This window comes from Numenius arquata, chromosome 16 (assembly GCF_964106895.1).
Source record: "Numenius arquata chromosome 16, bNumArq3.hap1.1, whole genome shotgun sequence".
NCBI classification, from domain to species: Eukaryota; Metazoa; Chordata; class Aves; order Charadriiformes; family Scolopacidae; genus Numenius; species Numenius arquata.
The window spans coordinates 11,862,024-11,879,557 of NC_133591.1; the positions used below are offsets into that span (position 1 = coordinate 11,862,024).

A 17,534-nucleotide genomic window follows, 5' to 3' on the forward strand; every position below is an offset into this window, starting at 1 on the left:
GCTCTTTCTAATTTATGTATGACCCGATATTCCCATTTCAGTGCCCCGACTTTGCAGTGTTGGCCGAGTTTGATTAAAAACTTCTGGCTCTGCCTGTAACTAGACCCTTTTCTCAAAGGAAGGCCTGGCCCTACCCACACCTGGCCAGGTTAGTGCTGTCTGGGGGTGGTTCTCGGTAAGAGCTCCCTATTTAATGCTGCAAAACTTGTTTGCGTTTTGTGCTTTCAGCAGTTCTCTGCTGTAACAGCCCTGCGGGAGCAGATGCACACGCGTGACAGCCAAAAATCTCTCAGCCAGCAGCAGCAAGGAGCAAGCTCTTGCGCTGAGAAAAGCCAGCTCCCTGCTCTGGGAGCTCTGGGGCAGGCTTCGTGCATCACTGTGGTTTTTTTACCCAAAGCAGTGCTGTGGGAGGGGGTCACCAATCCCTCTCTGGTCCCGTGGCAGCAAGGAAGGTATCAGAAAGCTTCTGTCTGTGAGACTTTGCACCCTTAAAGTATGTTTTTAGGTAATAACAAAATGGAACTCTAATAGAATATGTTCTGAGGCCCAGAAACCTCACTGGTAAGCTGTACCTAGACCTGTACTTTTGACCAGCTCCGCCCTTTTCTGTAATTTGATGATGTGCGGTGTAATGTGATACAGACGGTGGCAGAGGTGCAGCACTCAGCAAGTTCCCATGGGGTACGGATGGAGCTGTGAGCCAGGTCAGCTGCTGTACCCCTGTCATCACCAGCAAGAAGCTTGTTAACAAGGCACATGGTGGATGATCCAGGTGTTCCTAAAAGCAGGCTCTGGTCACAGCTGCAGCAGCAAGGCTCCCCCAAGAGCAGGCGGTTATTCCATGCTGTCCCCTGTATTCTCAGCAGAAGGTCCATAAGGGATTTGATACATCTACTGTGTGGGTTCTTCAGGTGTGGTCTCTGTCGCCTGTGTTCATTGCTGTTCTCTCCTTTAGGTCAGCCACGGTGCGTGTACAGGGGCAGTTTCTCACTGCTCTGCAGAAGCTACAATCACTCAGAGTCGGTAAATGAAGGAGGTGTGATGTTGAAGGGGAACAGTGGGAAAATGCTGATAGTACGGTAAAGCAGAGCTAAGAGAAGCAGCTCGATGAAGAGCGGGCTCATGGTGCACCAAGCATGGTGAGTGACTGCTCTGGGCCAGCGGGGATTCAGCTGTACCTCAGCACACAGGTCGGTGAGGGCCAGCACGGAACAGTAACTCCGTTCCCAAAGGCCTCGCTTTCTTGCAGCTCCTACAGCGCCTGTTCCGAGTGTAAAATAGTATCACTTCCTCCTACACGATCGTAGATATGAGCCTTAGGCAATCATCAAAGTGGTGATACGGGCTAAAATCAAGCTAGAAAAGTGTCTCTCACTCCTAGAAGCTCTCCATAATCTACAACAATCATCAATCTGCAACACGTTCAGAGTCATTAGAATGGCTTTCCAGTAGAAATAATCCTGTTGTATGCACTGCCTGGCTCTGTTCCTGTTAAACCTTAGTTTGTGAGAGCAGGAAGGAGAAACTCGAGACTTGAAGACTTTGCCCTGACATGCAGTTGCCCTCTAGCGCCCTGCAAAGGCATTATTTATATTGCTGGGACACCAGCGAACTCCCACTGTGCCTCACAGCGTTGTCTGACTGGTGCCTGCAGGCCCTGCTGGTTTGTTGTCCTCTGTCTTGTGACTGGGAGAAAATACTCTAAATGAATTCACATTTGCATAAAAAAAAAAAAAAGAAAGTGGGGACCGGTGGTCCTTTAAAATCAGGTTTTATTTGTCTTCTGTGTAATAGAATCCTCCTGGTTTTCTCTCCACACAAATTACATAAATGGCACCACAGGAAAATAACCATTTACTTCTAGTGTACTCATGGTTTGGACACAGGGGCCACACAGGCTGTAGTCTTAATCCTCTCCAGCTTTTCCTGAGTTTAGAGCTTCTCTTTTGGCTGTTGAATCTTCTAAAAGTTAATTTCTTGCCAAAGATAACTGATTGAGGATATGTGCTACTGCTAAAGCTTCCTGGCAAGGTTTTCTATGTCATCTGTTCATTTCCTTGTTGTTGCCCAAAACACGTACAGATTAAAGGCTGTTACTGTCACTTCCTGCGCTTTCTCTCCTGTTGGGTAGCTGTTGGTTTAGTAACAGCAGCTTTAGGAGCAGAAGGTTTTTTTGGTGTGGTGTTTTTGTGGTGGTTTTTTTTTTTTTTTAAAAACACCCCACATCTTGGGCATTGCAGCTTTTCTGTCCTTTGCTTTTACACCTACATCTGTAAGTGGCCGAGCGAGCAGGGCACTGGGCAAGATCGAGGGAGGTTTTCTGACCTTTGTTTTGACATCTACATGGACAGCAACCCCAGGCTGGTCCTCCCGTCTGGCTCCTCTCCTGCTGGAAGTGGGGAAAAGTGCACTGTGGGGAGGATTACCTCAGCACAGCCTGTATCCAATTAGGAGCTCACACACAGCTGCATCCCCCACCTGAGAGTCATCAAAACCTGATCAGAAGAGGCAGCACAACCCACAGCTGGAGCAGGGCACCCGGGTCAAGTCTCTCAGAGCCTCTAACGTTGGCACTGGTTACGAAGGATCACGTAGTGACAAATCCTTGCAAAACAGGCAGTGGTGGGGAAGTGCACAGGGAGAGCTGCTGACTTTACGGAACAGCAACTTCATTTTGCCACTACTGAACCAAAACAACGCTGCGCTCCCCTACAAGGACAGGCTGCCTCCTCCCTCCTGCACGCACAGCCATCACTTACAAACCTAGATACAGCCTTCCATGCACCATGCTTTGTCCAAAGAAGAATCAGCAGATTTTAACAAGAGGGTCAGTTACTCATTGGTGACGAAAACTTCTGTCAGTAGCCTTGTTCAAGAGGGCCAAGGCTCGATCACTGTTGTGCACCGTTACGAGGCACTTTGGGCAGTGTCTTGCTTAAGTTGGCTGCTTCAGCTCCGGTAGGCCTTCAGCAGCTGACCTGCTATCACCAGTCTTTGGATCTCACTGGTCCCCTCGTAGATCTCAGTGATACGAGCATCGCGGTAATGGCGTTCTGCTGGCATCTCTGTCACATAGCCCATCCCGCCCAAGATTTGGATGGCCTGAAACAAAAGCAGAGGGTTAGAAAGAAAGGAGGGTCAAGGAATTCTTTTTTCTACAGAACACAGCCACCTTAAATGGAGCTAAGCCCACTGCAAGCATAACTGGGGGGAGGGGGGGCAGCACATGGGGATGACTGCTGCCCATTCGCAGAGGAATAAACAGTCTTTGAGACAGGTAAGAACAATACCGATGTCCCAGACAAAGAATGAATCGCTTCAGAGGTAGTTGTTAGTGATCCACGCTCAGCAAAGACACTTTTATTAAGGAACAGGGGACAATGCATGCAGACACCAGAGTTCCTGTTCCATTTACTCACTACGTTGCAAACTTACTCCTAGTCCTCACTGGTGCACCCACGCTCCCTCCCACATCCCTGATCCCCCTCAAAACTTTGGCACTGCCCCAGACAGCAGCAGGGACCAGAAGACTTTAGCTTAGATCACAGCTGCCACAGGCCAGCATAAACCTCTGCACACTCCCCACCCCAAAATCCAGCAAGGTGCCTGTGCTAACCAGCTTCAGCCATATGGCTTTGTTTGTTTTTTAAAAAAAAAGAATTACAAAATCTAGTAAATTCCACCCCGTGTTCCCCAAGCACCTGTTGTTTGACAACACACTCTCCCTTTCAGCATGCTGTATATCAGAGATCTCAATTAAAGTAATTACCTGATGAGCGATGGCTGTTGCAGCTTCTGATGCAGCCAGCTTTGCCATTGCCGCTTCCTTTGGGGAAGGAAAGCATCACTGAGGGTGCAGCCATCACAAAAGGGAACCCCTCACTTGCACATGGAGCCTGAACGCTCAACAGACCAGCTGTGGAGCGAGACAGGCCTGATCATTGGTGCCAGCGGACAGTGGCCACCCCTCTCCCCTTGGCTAAAGCCAGGACTCGGCTCAGCAGGCTGCCCGAGGACAGACAGCAGAGTCTGATATCCACTGGCGAGTTAAACACCGACAGCGCGGGCTGGGCAAGCACTGAACACAGTGGTGCTGTACGTAGCGCGGTTTCCTTGCCCTGAGCCTGTGCCCAGCGCTGTCACTGCTGGACAAACGCAAGGCTGGAAGTACCTTTGTGAAGGGCTTCCCGTTGTCTTTCAGCATAGCGGCTCTCCAGGTCAGCAGGCGCGCACCCTCCAGCGCCACAGCCATATCGGCCAGCTTGAACTGCAACAACACTGCCGCTGTAACAGGCCTTACAGTTGTGCCTCTGCCCGCGCAAGAGCATACAGCAGAAATCTCCCACCGCTGAGGCCAATATTGCTAGAAAAGGAGCGCCTCCATCCCAACAGTTCTAGCGGTGTTTGAAAACAGACGTTATTACCTTGTTTATCCCAGGCGGTGCAAAGTGTGCCTGACACCATGCCTGAGAGCCCACACGACCTTTCCACCCTCACCAGCACCGTTTGGATCTGCCCTGTGCGCCCGGCTCGTACCTGCACCGCCTGTAGCTTTGTGATGGGCGACCCAAAGGCCATTCTCTTTTCGGCGTAATCCACAGCACAGTCCAGAGCTGCCTGTGCAATTCCAAGAGCCTGCGAGGCAATACCAATCCTTCCTGCATCCAGCGTTTGCTGCCAAAGACACAAAATACATGTGATAAGTCAAGTTGCACTTGGTCAAAAAGCGTACACTTGCATTTCTGTTTTTGCTGGGAAGCTGCTGTAGCCTTAGTATCCTCTGGCCAGACCTCTTTGATTCAGAATATTCCCGGTTATGCGGGAACAAAGAGCTGTAAAATGTACTGGGCACTGCAGAGAGAAGCCGGAGGTGCAAGAAGGAATGCAGAAAAGGGAGGTATTGCTTCTTATTAGCTGGGGGAAAAAAAAAAGAGGGAGTGCAAAATGAGGGAAACGGCACAACAAGGAGCACCTGCTCTGACAGAGACTGAAAAGAACCCTTCAGCTAGACCCTGGCTCACTGCACAGCTGATTTTACTGTAACTGGAAAAAAAAAAATGGAACTCTGGTCAGTTTTCCTCTTTGCCCTCATCATTAGTACACACACTGAGGCAAGCATTTTTTTCAAAATGGGTAGTGAATTGAGTCAATAACCTGACTTACCTCAAACACATGCCCATTAGGCTTTTAACTGCTTCCCTGCCTCCCCGTGCACATGAATCATTTACAGCACAGTGAGAAAAGGCTCCATCTTCTCAGTCCTGGGCTGAGCATCTTAAAAAAGTGACTGGTGACTGATGCTTTCTGTTAGTTGTGGACATAATGGAAGGGGCTAGTCTCCAGGGAGCTCAGACTTTTTAAAAAAAAAATAATCAGGCCAACAAATGGTGTTTTGCCCCTACAGAGAGAACAATGAACAGTGCCAAGGGGGACTGCGTCACTGCAAGGAACATGCTGTTCCGCAGCTGCCTGGATCCTCCTCAGAAGTCACACACGTGCCGTAACTCAGACTTCATCCACCCTTAGACATTATCCAGAGGTTGTCCTGTGCTTCTAGGACAGCTTTCCTCCGCCAAAGTATTTAGGGGGAAATGCCGTGTCTTCCCTTTATCTGTGGGTACATACTGGAGGAATAGAGGGTTGGGAAAGGAGCAAAATTAAAATACACCACCCCTGTTGACACAGCACCTCAGCAGGATCGACATTCTTGCATCTGAGAACTGCTACATTGGGTCCACAAAAAAAACATGCTGTCGAGGATCTGTGGCAAATTAATGATTCATCAAGCTCTAGGAGTGATTTCTCTTATGTTGGCAAGAGGGGTCAACTGCTTAATGTCACACAGAACAACTTATGCTAGCGGTTCTTTAAGTCTGAAACTGATTTTGAAAATGGTAAGCTTGGGAACTATGGCTTTACACAACCACAGCTGCATTCTGATCCATCCCTTACCATGGCGATTTTGAAGCCCATTCCCAGCTGCCCCAGTAGGTTGGCCTTGGGTATCCGGCAGTCCTCAAATATCAGGTTGGCAGTGGAAGAGGCTCGGATTCCCAGCTTGTCTTCTTTCTTGCCCAGCGAGAGCCCAGCAGTTGGCATGGGAACCAGGAATGCGCTAATGCCCTGCAACAAGACCCAAACTCTTAGGAATGGTGCCAACTTCCCACTTACCTGGCTGTCAGCAGGCTTCCTCCAAACATTTTTCATAGAAGCCATGTCTAGGTAACGAGGGGAAAGGAGGAGAGAGCCGAGACAGAACAAAGACAACGCATATCAGCCCCCCTCTGCTTAATGCCTGCACAGCTCTAAACAGAGACACCCCCCAGAGCCTTTTCCAAGTGCTTCTCCTGCTCAACTCCTTTACTTCCGCCCCTTCCTCCTGACTGACCCACTGAACGCACCTTGTGCTTCATGGATTTATCCGTAGTAGCAAACACCACGGTGGCCGAGGCGTCCCAGGCATTGGTGATCCAGGCCTTGGTGCCATTCAGAACCCACTCGTCACCATCCAGACGTGCCATCGTGGATGCTGCACCTGCGTCACTGCCGTTTCCTGAGCAAGGCACCAGCAAACAAACTCAGCCAAGCAGTGACAGCCTGGGGCACAAACCCACCCCCCTCCACCACACCCCCACCACTGGCTCATGGCATCTCTTGTAACTGTGGCAGTGTCAGCACTGTCCCTCCCAGAGGACCCAACAGGAAGGTGAAAGGCCCACATGTCTAAGATGTGTCCACCTCCAGTGCTCTGCTCACACAGAGGGGATGAAAACTTTCAGCGTGGACCACGGGGATGGCAGTTAATACCTTGGGCACTGAGACTTCATTTACACAGAATTGCTATAAACCATCCTGCTCAAACTGTTACAATTTCACAGACCTAAAGTCCATCCTAAACCTGAGTTAAGGAAAGAAGCCGCCCTATGTTCTTTGCAACAGGAACAGTAATAGTCACATCACCTGGTTCACTAAGGGCAAAACATCCAATTTTATCCCCGCTGGTGAAGGGAGCAATCCACTTGTGCTTCTGTTCTTCGGAGCCAAACTTGAGTATTGGCCCTAAATACAGAGACTTTAAGAATTGAGAGTTGAGTTAGTGCCTCTTGAAGGTTACAAGCAATCCAGTAACTCCCTAACATCCAAGTGCTCTCCAACACACCAGAACCCACCACAGGAAGAGATCCCGTTTCTCTAGTACACCCCTCTCCACTAACCCCCCTGATGCCAGCCTGGGTTCCATGCCTGTCCCTCACACACAACCAGAGACACTTACATTATTGACGCTGACAATGACGCCCGTGGAGGCGCAGCCCCTGCTGATCTCCTCCACGGCAATGGAATAGGCCAGGTAGTCAAGGCCTGCTCCTTTGTACTCCTCTGGCACGTCCATAGCTAGCAGCCCTAAGCCACCCATCTTCTTCACCTGCACGTAGGGAACAAAGAAGTGAGATCCTCTGCACCACCTGTGTCCCAGCAAATACACACAGACACACGGAGAAAAAGACAGGTCACAGCAGGGCAACACACAGAGGAAAAGATGCGCACAACTCCTGGTGAAATGGGAATCTGACTGTACAAACTGGTTAAGTGTCCCTAGGTTCCAATGACTTCAACAACAGCTGTACACAGTCACTGCTGCCTAAGACAAGGCTCTTGCTTATTTAAAGAGCTCTCTTTAGTACTGGGAAGGAGGGAGCCTTTTGAAGATGAAATAGGGAGATACAACCCCACCCATGTTTCCTCAGCCTCCCACCAAAGCTTTTCCCCTCACATGTCTCCTGTCAGTCGGAAGCTCTCAATGGCAATCTAGCTGATAAAAATCATTAGAACTTTACCTTTGAGTCTGCTGAGCTTCAGCCTAGGACTGCACAAGGAAAGAATTTTACAGAATGAATGACCCATGGAACAGTCTGCAAGAAGGTGATTTTTTCATTCCCATAAAGCCAGGCCTCGCTTCCCAGAGAATTTAATTTTTGATTACATTCCAAATTATTGCACCCCAAATTACTCAGCTGGACCCCCAGCTTCTTAACCATAAGCTCTTCAGACTGTCTCACTCTACTCTTCTTGTTAACACACACAAGAAAAAACAAGCTGTCCTCTGCTTTTATACTTAAGATGTCAAGCTTTTCATGTTGCAGAAATAGGCGTATTACCAGCCTCTGCTTGCTTTAAGAGGAACCAAGAGGAATTCTTAAACAAATATTTTCCCTCCTGTATGGGCACCCAAAACACTAGTCCTCCACATCAAATCCAGAGGATGAACAAAATACAGCAACTAGTTCTATGTATGTCGCTTTCTCTTAAGAAACAGTGTTTACATTTTTAATTTTCCCCTACACATTTAAGTGAAAAGACTCAAAATCAAATGTAAAATTCTCAGATAAGAAAAGTGAAGTAAAGAGGAAAGTATTTCCTTCCTTAGAGTATGACTTTCCTGGCTACCTTCCTTACTCCTTAATAGAAAGAGGGGTGTATGACTCACATGCTTCTGACTGTGCTTGCTTGAAGCCTTTTGGCTAAGGTAATAGTATGTTCTTCTGGAGCTTAGTATTTCATTGCAATACAACAACAGGTGAGTTAGTCTGCTCAACACAGCACAGAATGTACTACTACTGCTGTGTCTGTATTGCTTTCCACAAGACAAGTCACAGGTTTGACCAGAATCTCAGTTTCTTCATAGCCCTAGAGGATGACCAACACGCATCTCCTGTCTCCCGATCATTTCTTTTCACCACCTGAAATGCACTCAGGTCATCTACGCTTCTTCACTATAAACCATTTTTATGGTTACGAGCAGTCTATAAAAGTATTTAACTGATTGTATAAGTCTGTTGTATTACAGCCCACAGGAAAGTCAGTGAGAGAGCTGAAAATGCACTGGTACTAAACCCAGATAAAAAGAAACACAAGTAAGGGTAAAGAGTTCAAAGTGTCCTGTGGGCATTACAACTTCCAAACTCAAAGAACTCTCCCACAAGCTGGCCTAAACTTAAATTTGCTACTAAACCAAAGCTTAATGTACATTTTGCTTCAGGTCCAGGTGGTCCTGCCACAGCAGCTGAGGGAAGTCGAGCTCCAAACGATCAGGCCCCCCCGCCCACCTCCCGGCGGGAGCTGCGCGCACCTGCTCGGCCGGGAACCGGTGCTCCTTATCCAGCTGAGCTGCCAGAGGCATCAGCTCCTTCTCTGCGAAGTCTCGGCAGGTCTGACGCAGCATCTGGTGGGTTTCCGGCAGCTCCGCTGACTGATAGACCGTGTGCAGCCGGCGGAGGCACCCTAAGGCCAGTGCTGAAAGGCAGGGAAGGAATCGAGCGCCTTCACACCCCGAGGAGAGGGTTTAACCGGCCCAAGAGGACCGGGGCGCAGGGGGGGGGACTCGTGCAACGCGGCTGGGGCCCTCCTCGCAGCGACACTTTCCCCCCGGAGCCGGGTCACAGCGGGCCGGGGACTCAGCTGAAGGGCGGGCGCGGCGCGGACCCGCCGCGGCTGAGGGGCCCCGCCTCAGGCCCTGAAGGACACCGAGGCGGCCGCCCGCCCCCCGCGCAGGCCGCCGTCCCTTTCCAACTCCCCCCCCCTCGCCTGCCCCGCGGCCCCCCGAGGAGCCGCAGCGGAGCCCGCCCGAGGTCGCCGCCCTCACCTCTGGGCGCCCCGCCGCCGCGGGACAGGAACGCCGCCGCCGCCGCCATAGCCGCCGCCTGAGGGGAGCGCGAGACTGCGCAGGCGCGAGCCGCCAGGAGAGAGCCCCCTCGCGGCGCAGCCCCTCCCGCCCCCGCCCCGCGCTCCGGCCCCGCCCCCAGAGCGGGCAGCGCCTGTGCGAAAAGGGGAGATTCTTTATTACTATTGCTGGTGACAAAATCACGTTTATACAAATACACCATCACCCGGGCGCCGCGGGGGGGGAGGAGGAGGAGGGGGGGCGCCGGGAGCGTGCTGGGACCCACAGAGGGAGCCGGGAGCGAAGGTGCGGGACCAGCAGGGCTGCCGGGGCCCCCCCTCGGCAGGGTGCTGCGGGAGGAGCGTCCGGAGGGGAGAGCAGGGAGGAAGGAGACGGTCCCACCAGCAGCACCCAAGGCCACACCGTGAGAGATACAAATACGTGTCCTGTAACAGCACCGAGATCCGGGCAGAGGGAGACGGCGTTTGCTGGTGTTCGATTTTCGGTTTGCAGCAGAGGAGGAGGCGATGGCTCCGCCGGGACGCCCTCCCTGAGCCCTCTCCTCCTCGAAGGCAGGGAGACGGCGGTGTCCGAGTCCCAGGGTTACAGCCGGGGCAGCAGAAGGCTCCTTAGCTCGATGTGACAGGCCAGCAAGGCAGAAGGCAAACACTGGGAAATGGCTGAAGAGGATGTCGCGGAACTCAGAGCTGAGAAGCAGAGTTACAACATTTGGACCTTACTGCTTCACCGTCGACGCCTTCCTCATTCATTTCTGCCTTCTAAACACTTGTTTTGTTCTTCCCGGACCCTGGGAGAAGCAGAATAAACATCCTCAAGCTCCAGAGAGGAGGCTGCTGCTGCTTCTCTACAGCAAGAGACGTTGACAATCCTAAGGAAAACACACAAAAGAAGACACTTCCTACCAAAACCAGAGGACAGGGAGAGCAGTGCCCAGTCCATACAACAAGAGATGACCTCCCTTCACAAGGTGCAATAGGTATTCCTCAGTCAGTCGTGAAAATAGCTGTCCGGGAAGCTTGCTTCCATGGATCCAAAGCAATCACCTCAAAAATGTGAAAAAGAGGTCCTGGTCCTAAGAGGACAAATACTGGAAAGATTTAACATGAGTTTCTGGGTTTGGTCCCTTTTTTTGTTAGAGCAGAACACAGTATGATCCCAACTCTCTTTCCAACTGAGCAGGACCCGTGAGAAGCTGTCTGCACAGATACCTTTTCCCTTGCTCAAACTTTAACCCGCACTGAAAGCATCTCCCTTGCGTTCAGCACCTGGCCAGGACAGACCATCCACCCAACAAGGATGAGATCCCACTGGAATATCTTCCCAGCTCACTGGCATGAGTAGCTTTGACCCATCATTAAAGCATCAGAGCACACAACCCAGAAGGAAGATGCTCCGTTAAACCATGTTTACCAAAGACATCCTGCCTGCCACAAAGAGAAGACACCGTATAGACAGGATCTAAGAGAAAAGGAATGTCAGGGAAGCGGCCAAAGTGGGGACAGGAGTTTAGAAATCCCTGACTTTCTGGATTACAATCAGCTTTTTCAGTGCTGGGTTGCCCTCTTGTAGGGACTTTTTATCTGCAGCATGCCTTTTTGGGCAAAGACCTTCAAATTTGGCAAGGCAAACAAATTCAGGTAGAAACTGAAGGGTGCTGGTGCCTGCCTGCGAGTCTTCCGATTTCCCTCCAGTTTCCCTTTTTTTATTGCTGAATAGCCGATACATTCGCCAACGGGAAAGCAACTGCTTCGATGGTTTTTTTTTTTTTTTTATCTCATCACTGCTGGCAGAGGTAACGAGGAAGGACAGGAATCCACTTCCCTGTAAGCATTTACATTCGCATGTACATTCGCCTTCTGCTGAGCAGCGGCTAGATGGCACCCACGGCCCGGCAGACACCCCAACCGACCGCGTGGAGCTCCACGCCGACTACCGGGAACAGCTCACACCAAGTTGGTATTTGCCCGTACAGTAATTTCTGCTGCTCACTCTGGCAACAGTCCATCTTCTTTTTAAGAACCTTTACGCAGTGACACAGAAAACAGATGGGAATCATCACACCCATAAGAAAAGCAAGAGGTTGCTTCATATAGAAAATGAGATAGAAGTAACATTTAAAGGCACCTGGATTTATACTACATACAAATTCAGCTCAATACACTAAAATTTCCCAGGGAATAATTAACAGGCTCTCCAGACACTACCTGAGCATCTCTCAACACTTCAGGATGAAAAACTCACTTCCAGGCAGTCCTGCCTTGTCACAAGTAACTACCTGTTCTGTCATCAAAACAAATCTTTCCCACCTCACCGGCACGAGGCCTTCTGAAGGCAATCGCTGCAGGAGGCATCTCAAGCTCCACCTTACAAGCAGCTTTAATTCTGAAATAACTAAATGAGATTGCCCACGTGCCTTTGGAGATGACGGAGGGGACCGATGGTAGCAGGACTGCTCTTCATCTTTGAACCACGCAGACCTTGCCCCTCTGCATTGCCAAGACATTTGTTGTGGTTGCTCATGATTAATGCTCCACCCAGAACAGGTCATTTGTTGTGGTTAATCATAATTAAATATTTTCCCAAGAGCTGGAGATTCTTTCATGGCTGCCACCCCACATACTCTCACTGCTTACCCTGATGCCAGCTGATCTTCTATGCCAAAGTTAACATCATTAATCTGCGAGGTGAAGGCAGTGGTTTCCTACTGCTGTCTACGCATTAACAGGCTCCAGGCTGTGATGCCCACTGCACTTAATCCTGCTAAAACATAAACCACGCTGAATCTTACTTAACGCAGCAGGTAACCAACTGTATCCACCGAGGAGTTAGGTTTCAACTGTCTCAAGGAACAAGCGGAACTAATACTAGCAACCGTCTCTAGTCTAGATGGAACCTAACTCCCACATAAAAGAGACATGACTGACCAGCCCACCTGGGGACAGGAAAAATGCCAGTCTTGAGAGCCAGCAAAATAAGCAGAAAAGGGTTTTGTTAGCTGAGATTTTGCACGATCAGGAGTTAGGCTCCAGCAGAGCTCCTGGGAAGACATGGGTCTCCTCTTCCCACTGCACGATGCTGAAGATCTGTGCTATTGCCAGATCCCAAACGCGGCTGTGAAATACACCCTCTGCTCTGGCGGTAACTAACGCAGCAGAACTTCCTAAACCATAAATAAGCAGATAAGAAGGCAAAGCAGCGATGGGAACTCCATCAGAAAAAGAATCGTGTAAATTCTCTCTCTGTGAGAATCCCACTCCGTAACACTGAGTGATCTGACCCAGGAAGCTTTTACCTACTCAGTAACCTCAACCGAAACAAAGCAAATGAGCTGATAACACTACTGTTTCTCCCTCTAGCACCTCTGACAGATGATTCAGGTTTAAAAGTATAGAGATTGAAGCCTAGGAAGCTCTGCTTCCTACACATTTTTCAAGTGATTTGCCACATTCTCCCTTTTCCCTCTAAGCCCCACTAGATTGACACCTCCCCAGCTAGACTGACAAGGTGCTGTCAATCTAAAAAGCAACACATTCTGTAGCAAGAGCCAAAATTCCTACACAAAGGGAAGCAAAAGAACTGGTAAATACAGTGAGATTAATTTCAGCTCTAAGGCTGACCCCCAAGTTCCAAAAGTCAATGCTTTGCTCGCAAGAGCTCAAATACAAATGCCATCAGACTGACTCGATGACCAACCTGGATAAAGCCCCTTCTCTCCCCCTACCCCGTATCCCTAGTGAAATCTCCTAGAGAAAGATTAAACTGTTCTCAGGGGCAGCTCAGGCAGAAGGAAGATTCCTACACTGCTTAGAAGCTGAATTAGTCTCTTATCTTTCTCACTGTAGAACACTGGGATGCATCCTGAAAAGCAATCTCAGCCATGCTACAAACTAAACCGTTGTGCACTAAAGAGATGATCTATCCAACCAAAGAAGAGATCTGCTCTTCAGGGATCACTGGCTACTTGGAAGGGGGAAAATGGTCCTGCTAAGAAATAGCTTACCCAAACTATCTGACCTCTTGAAAGAGGGTAGTCACCCAAAAGGTGAAACATCAGAAGCACTGGAAGTGCAAACTAACTATAAAGATTGTAACAGCAAGAATTTTCTAACAGTGCCTCTGACCCATGACCTAACCAAGGTACCAGAAGGTAACCAGAAATAGAGGATGAGAGGCAGGATACGTTGAGTGTCGGACAGAGAAGTGTTGCAGGGAGATTTCCTTCACTTTCATGAGCTGTTGTCTTTGCTTCATGTTTTCAGCCTCATGCAAGGAGAAAAGGTTTGGCAAGAAGCCTTGTTGCACGAGACAGCAACTCCAGTCCATTCCTGGACATCCGGAACGGTTAACGGCATCACAGCATCCAGCGGACACAGAATGATTACTGTCCTCCATTGTAAGCATAGTCGGCCTTGTTGTGCATAATCAACTTGTTGTCCACAAAGTAAAAGCTGTCTGAGCGGGTCTCGTATGGGTTTTCAACCATTAGACGAACTGTGAAAGAGAAAGCTCAATTACATTCAAAAGCCTGCCACACTCCACCGGACAGCACAAAGTCAGGGTAAAAAGGACTCTGCCGCTCTGCTGGATTTACCAGGCTGATGCTCTGCCCTACCCAAGTAAGAGAAGCAAACTGCTCTGCTGAGCATGTTTCAAAAGCTCCGGCCTGCCCCTTCCTATTCTTAGGACAAGTGCTGTCAAAAGCAAACAAAGGGGGATCGAGTAATCTCACACGAGACAGGAACCGTGAGAGCAGCAATCAGTCTGTAAGCAGAGAGGTAACAAACGAAAAAGCGGTGACACTCCCCACACGTACACAGGCGGGGTATAAACCCTGCGCCTCCTCCTGCACTCAGGCAGCCACAGAAGGGCCCACGTGCTCCTCCTCTATCCACCCCCTGAGGTCAAACATACCCTACGCAATGTATATTTGCAGAGATCTTAGTAGGCTCAAAAACACACCTCTCAGAGAAGAACCAGTTCTGTTCCAAAGCAGGAGGCTCAAGCCCTAACAAGCAAGCGCTGAAAACAGACACGTGGCTACCAAGAGAACCCTTTTTCAGGGTTTTGTTATCTTCTGGGCTACACTGTTAGGCATCAGCCATGTCAGCCTTGTGACTCTGATCAGTTCATGCAGCCTGTGACTCAACAACACAAGTTGTCCTAGGCTTTAATTTTCAAAGGAGAATTTGCAGCACAAATCTGTACTTCAGTAAAGATTACATACAGCTTAAACCAGGAACCTGTATCTATCTATTCCTGTCCCCCCATCCCAGTCACAACTTCTTTCACAAGTAGAGAGAGGGAGAAAATGAGCATGTGCACACACACAAACAAAACACAACTCATTACGGGGAAGGAGACACTTACTAAGATCTTCTGAGAGCTGAGGGAATTCATAAATGTGTTCACATGTGTTCCTGCTGCTGGGGATACAGAAGCCAAAATCAAAGTCAAAGTTCTTCAGCAAGCGATCCCGGAAGTAATGTCTCTCAATCATTCGGAAGTTTGACACTGGCTTTTCTCCCACTGTGAATTCCACTCTGTATGCAAAAAGCAGGAAAAAACAGCTAAGATGACATACCTCTCTTCCTATTGGGAAGAACAGAGCCTTAGACCCAAGGCTACACAAGGATCCAACAGATCATTCCAGAGAGAGAGACTCTGATATTTGTAGTGTAAGATGCATTCTCTCTAGTCTTCGACTCAGTCAAAGTGACACCTTGCAAACATCTGATTCTCCCTTCTTTCTATGAAACCATACTTACGTTGCACCAACAGTCCGAAGACGGAGAAATGCTGGGGTGAACTGGTAACGAACAAAGCGGCCTGCACTAGCGTCCAGTTCACTGTTGTCATCTTCATCCTCCTCATCTTGCTCTAGAAAATGCACCAGCTCAGAGTTATTTCGCTAATAGTGTACATGTAAGGTCATACTGGCTAGCGGGTGTATCAGGACCAGCCTGCTATTTAGGCACTAAACATAAAGGTGTTTAATAACTGGTCTGAGACTCATACTGGAACTAAGTAATAAAGAAAAGGCCAGCTATGACAGTCGGCGCAGCCTTAGTGGCTCCGGAGCTGAAACCACCCTCAACCTCACAGGATATCCCCCCTCGCAATTGCCAAAGCACGTGAAAGAAACTCTGTACGATAACCAGCCAGCAAGGGAAGATCTGCAGCTGATAGTACTTCCCCATCTCACAATAATCACTTCATGGTTTTATTACAATAAGTTTCTCAGCAGAGCTAAACTCAGTCCTACGCTTAAAGGAGAGGAATTCAGTCACCAGGACATATCAAAGGGCCTTTCTGCTTGGTTTGCATGGGTCCTGCATTGCAACTTTTCAGCTCCCCGAGTCTCTTTAGCCCTCCGGCAACGTTACCATAACATACCTGAAGCAGAGGGCTTTGCAATTTCAAACAGCACTGTTCCAGTTTCAAGGTCCCGGATCTTAAACCTGGTGAAGTCAATGTTGTAAATATTGTCCTCAGGTTTGCATAAATAATCTAGAAGAGAAAGAAAATATATAGTAGTATTTCAGAAGATGTCCGAGCAATTACCAAAGGAATTCCCTTCTTTTGCTAGTCCCAGCTCGGTACGATACGTACTGCAAGTTCTTTAGCAGAAGCTTCGTAAGAGCGGGACAAAACCGAAGGTAGAAGAAACAAAGGCACGCCAGGTGCCAGGTAGCAGAGGGAGAAAGGGAAGGGATTAGGACAGAAAAGCAGAGATCAGCAGCCCAGAGGCAAAACGAAAACCAAACCAAAGCGAAAAACCTACAGGAAAACACACCCCGAGACACCCCAAACTTTCTGGAAGCTGTAACAAAGCTGAGGGCACGCACACGCTCCTCAGCCGCATCCAAGGCCCGCGCACCGGCGGGCAGCGCCGACCTCGCCGGCCCAGGCTCCGCCGCTCCCGCCGCCCTCTCCTCCGCCCCGGCCCCGGGACCCCGGCCGCCGACGGGGGGGGGTCAACGAAGCACCGCGGGGCTTGTGGTGTCCGCCCGGGACCGCCGGACCCCGTCCGAGCGCTGCCGACCCGAGACCTCCCCCTCGCCGGGCCCGGCGGCCGCGCTCCCCGGCCCGCACTCACTCTCCGTCACCCGGCACAGCCCCAGGACGTGCTCGGGCCGGACGGTCTCCAGCGCCAGCAGCTCGGATTCGGTCCACGGCGGCCGCGGAGCCGCGTCGGCCGAGCCGCGCCTCCCCCTCAGGCGGCTGAGGGCCCCCCCGGTTCCCGGCGGCGGCTTCTTCTCCGGCCCCGCCGCTGCCGCCGCCGCCGCCCTCGCCTTCGAGCCGCTCATCGCCCCGCCGCCGCCGCCAAGATGGCCGCCGCCTCCCTCGGTAGCTATGGGAGCCAGGGGCGGGGCCGCGGCGGGTCAGAGGGCGCGGGCGCTGCCTAGCAACGCCCGGGGGAGGCCCCCGAAGCTAAGCAGGGCCCACCGGGTGCGTGGGCCGGAGGGGGGACCCCAGCGTCGCGTCACGACCCGGGGCTACACCCAGCGGGCGGACGGGAGCGGGGAGGGGGGAGAAAACCGGGAGTTACCTGGGGGAAAGAAAACTAACAAAGACACCCCCCCGCTGCTGTCCCCAAGGAGCTGGGAGCCTGGCCCGGGCAGGGACAGTGACAGGCCCTGTGCCTGAGGAGGGTCACCCAGGGAGTGCTGGTGCGGGTCAGCCCTGCCACTGTCACCCCACCCCGGCACCCTGGGAGCACCCACGGGGGGGAGGGTGGCAGGCATCGGACAAGTCTCCGGAGCCAGGGAGGGACTGGGGACGTCCCGGGGACATCCCACCAGGAGGGACCCACAGGAGCACCACAACCGAGGAAAGGACACGTTTCTTCCCCAAA

At 50.8% G+C, this 17,534-nt stretch overlaps 2 protein-coding genes across 2 annotated transcripts; both read right to left on the bottom strand.

The window, feature by feature from the left end:
- Positions 1-1,754: 1,754 nt before the first annotated feature.
- On the bottom strand, positions 1,755-9,699 carry ACADS (acyl-CoA dehydrogenase short chain). Its single transcript, XM_074159367.1, has 10 exons — positions 9,641-9,699; positions 9,128-9,291; positions 7,274-7,423; positions 6,961-7,072; positions 6,402-6,553; positions 5,953-6,123; positions 4,537-4,674; positions 4,172-4,267; positions 3,770-3,826; positions 1,755-3,102 (listed from the first exon to the last, which is right to left on the bottom strand). Exons 1-10 carry the CDS (start codon positions 9,687-9,689, stop codon positions 2,950-2,952), a joined length of 1,242 nt encoding a protein of 413 aa, XP_074015468.1. The 5' UTR covers positions 9,690-9,699; the 3' UTR covers positions 1,755-2,949.
- A 1,751-nt stretch (positions 9,700-11,450) lies between these two features.
- Positions 11,451-16,986, bottom strand: UNC119B (unc-119 lipid binding chaperone B). The gene is made up of 5 exons (XM_074159652.1): positions 16,776-16,986; positions 16,073-16,186; positions 15,445-15,556; positions 15,047-15,219; positions 11,451-14,170 (listed from the first exon to the last, which is right to left on the bottom strand). The coding sequence occupies exons 1-5, from the start codon at positions 16,984-16,986 to the stop codon at positions 14,058-14,060; spliced, it is 723 nt and encodes a 240-aa protein (XP_074015753.1). The 3' UTR covers positions 11,451-14,057.
- Between the last annotated feature and the right edge of the window lie 548 nt (positions 16,987-17,534).

What these genes read in the sequence shown, in the direction of transcription:
- ACADS (XM_074159367.1), bottom strand. Translation starts at nt 9,689, where the DNA reads ATGGCGGCGGCGGCGGCGTTCCTGTCCCGCGGCGGCGGGGCGCCCAGA. An exon ending in CGGCGGCGGGGCGCCCAGAG is followed by an intron (nt 9,292 to 9,640) that starts GTGAGGGCGGCG and finishes CCTGCCTTTCAG; the next exon opens with CACTGGCCTTAGGGTGCCTC. An exon ending in CAAAGCTACAGGCGGTGCAG is followed by an intron (nt 4,268 to 4,536) that starts GTACGAGCCGGG and finishes GTGTTGTTGCAG; the next exon opens with TTCAAGCTGGCCGATATGGC.
- UNC119B (XM_074159652.1), bottom strand. Translation starts at nt 16,986, where the DNA reads ATGAGCGGCTCGAAGGCGAGGGCGGCGGCGGCGGCAGCGGCGGGGCCG. An exon ending in GCTGTGCCGGGTGACGGAGA is followed by an intron (nt 16,187 to 16,775) that starts GTGAGTGCGGGC and finishes TTTCTCTTCTAG; the next exon opens with ATTATTTATGCAAACCTGAG. An exon ending in TGCAAAGCCCTCTGCTTCAG is followed by an intron (nt 15,557 to 16,072) that starts GTATGTTATGGT and finishes TGCATTTTCTAG; the next exon opens with AGCAAGATGAGGAGGATGAA.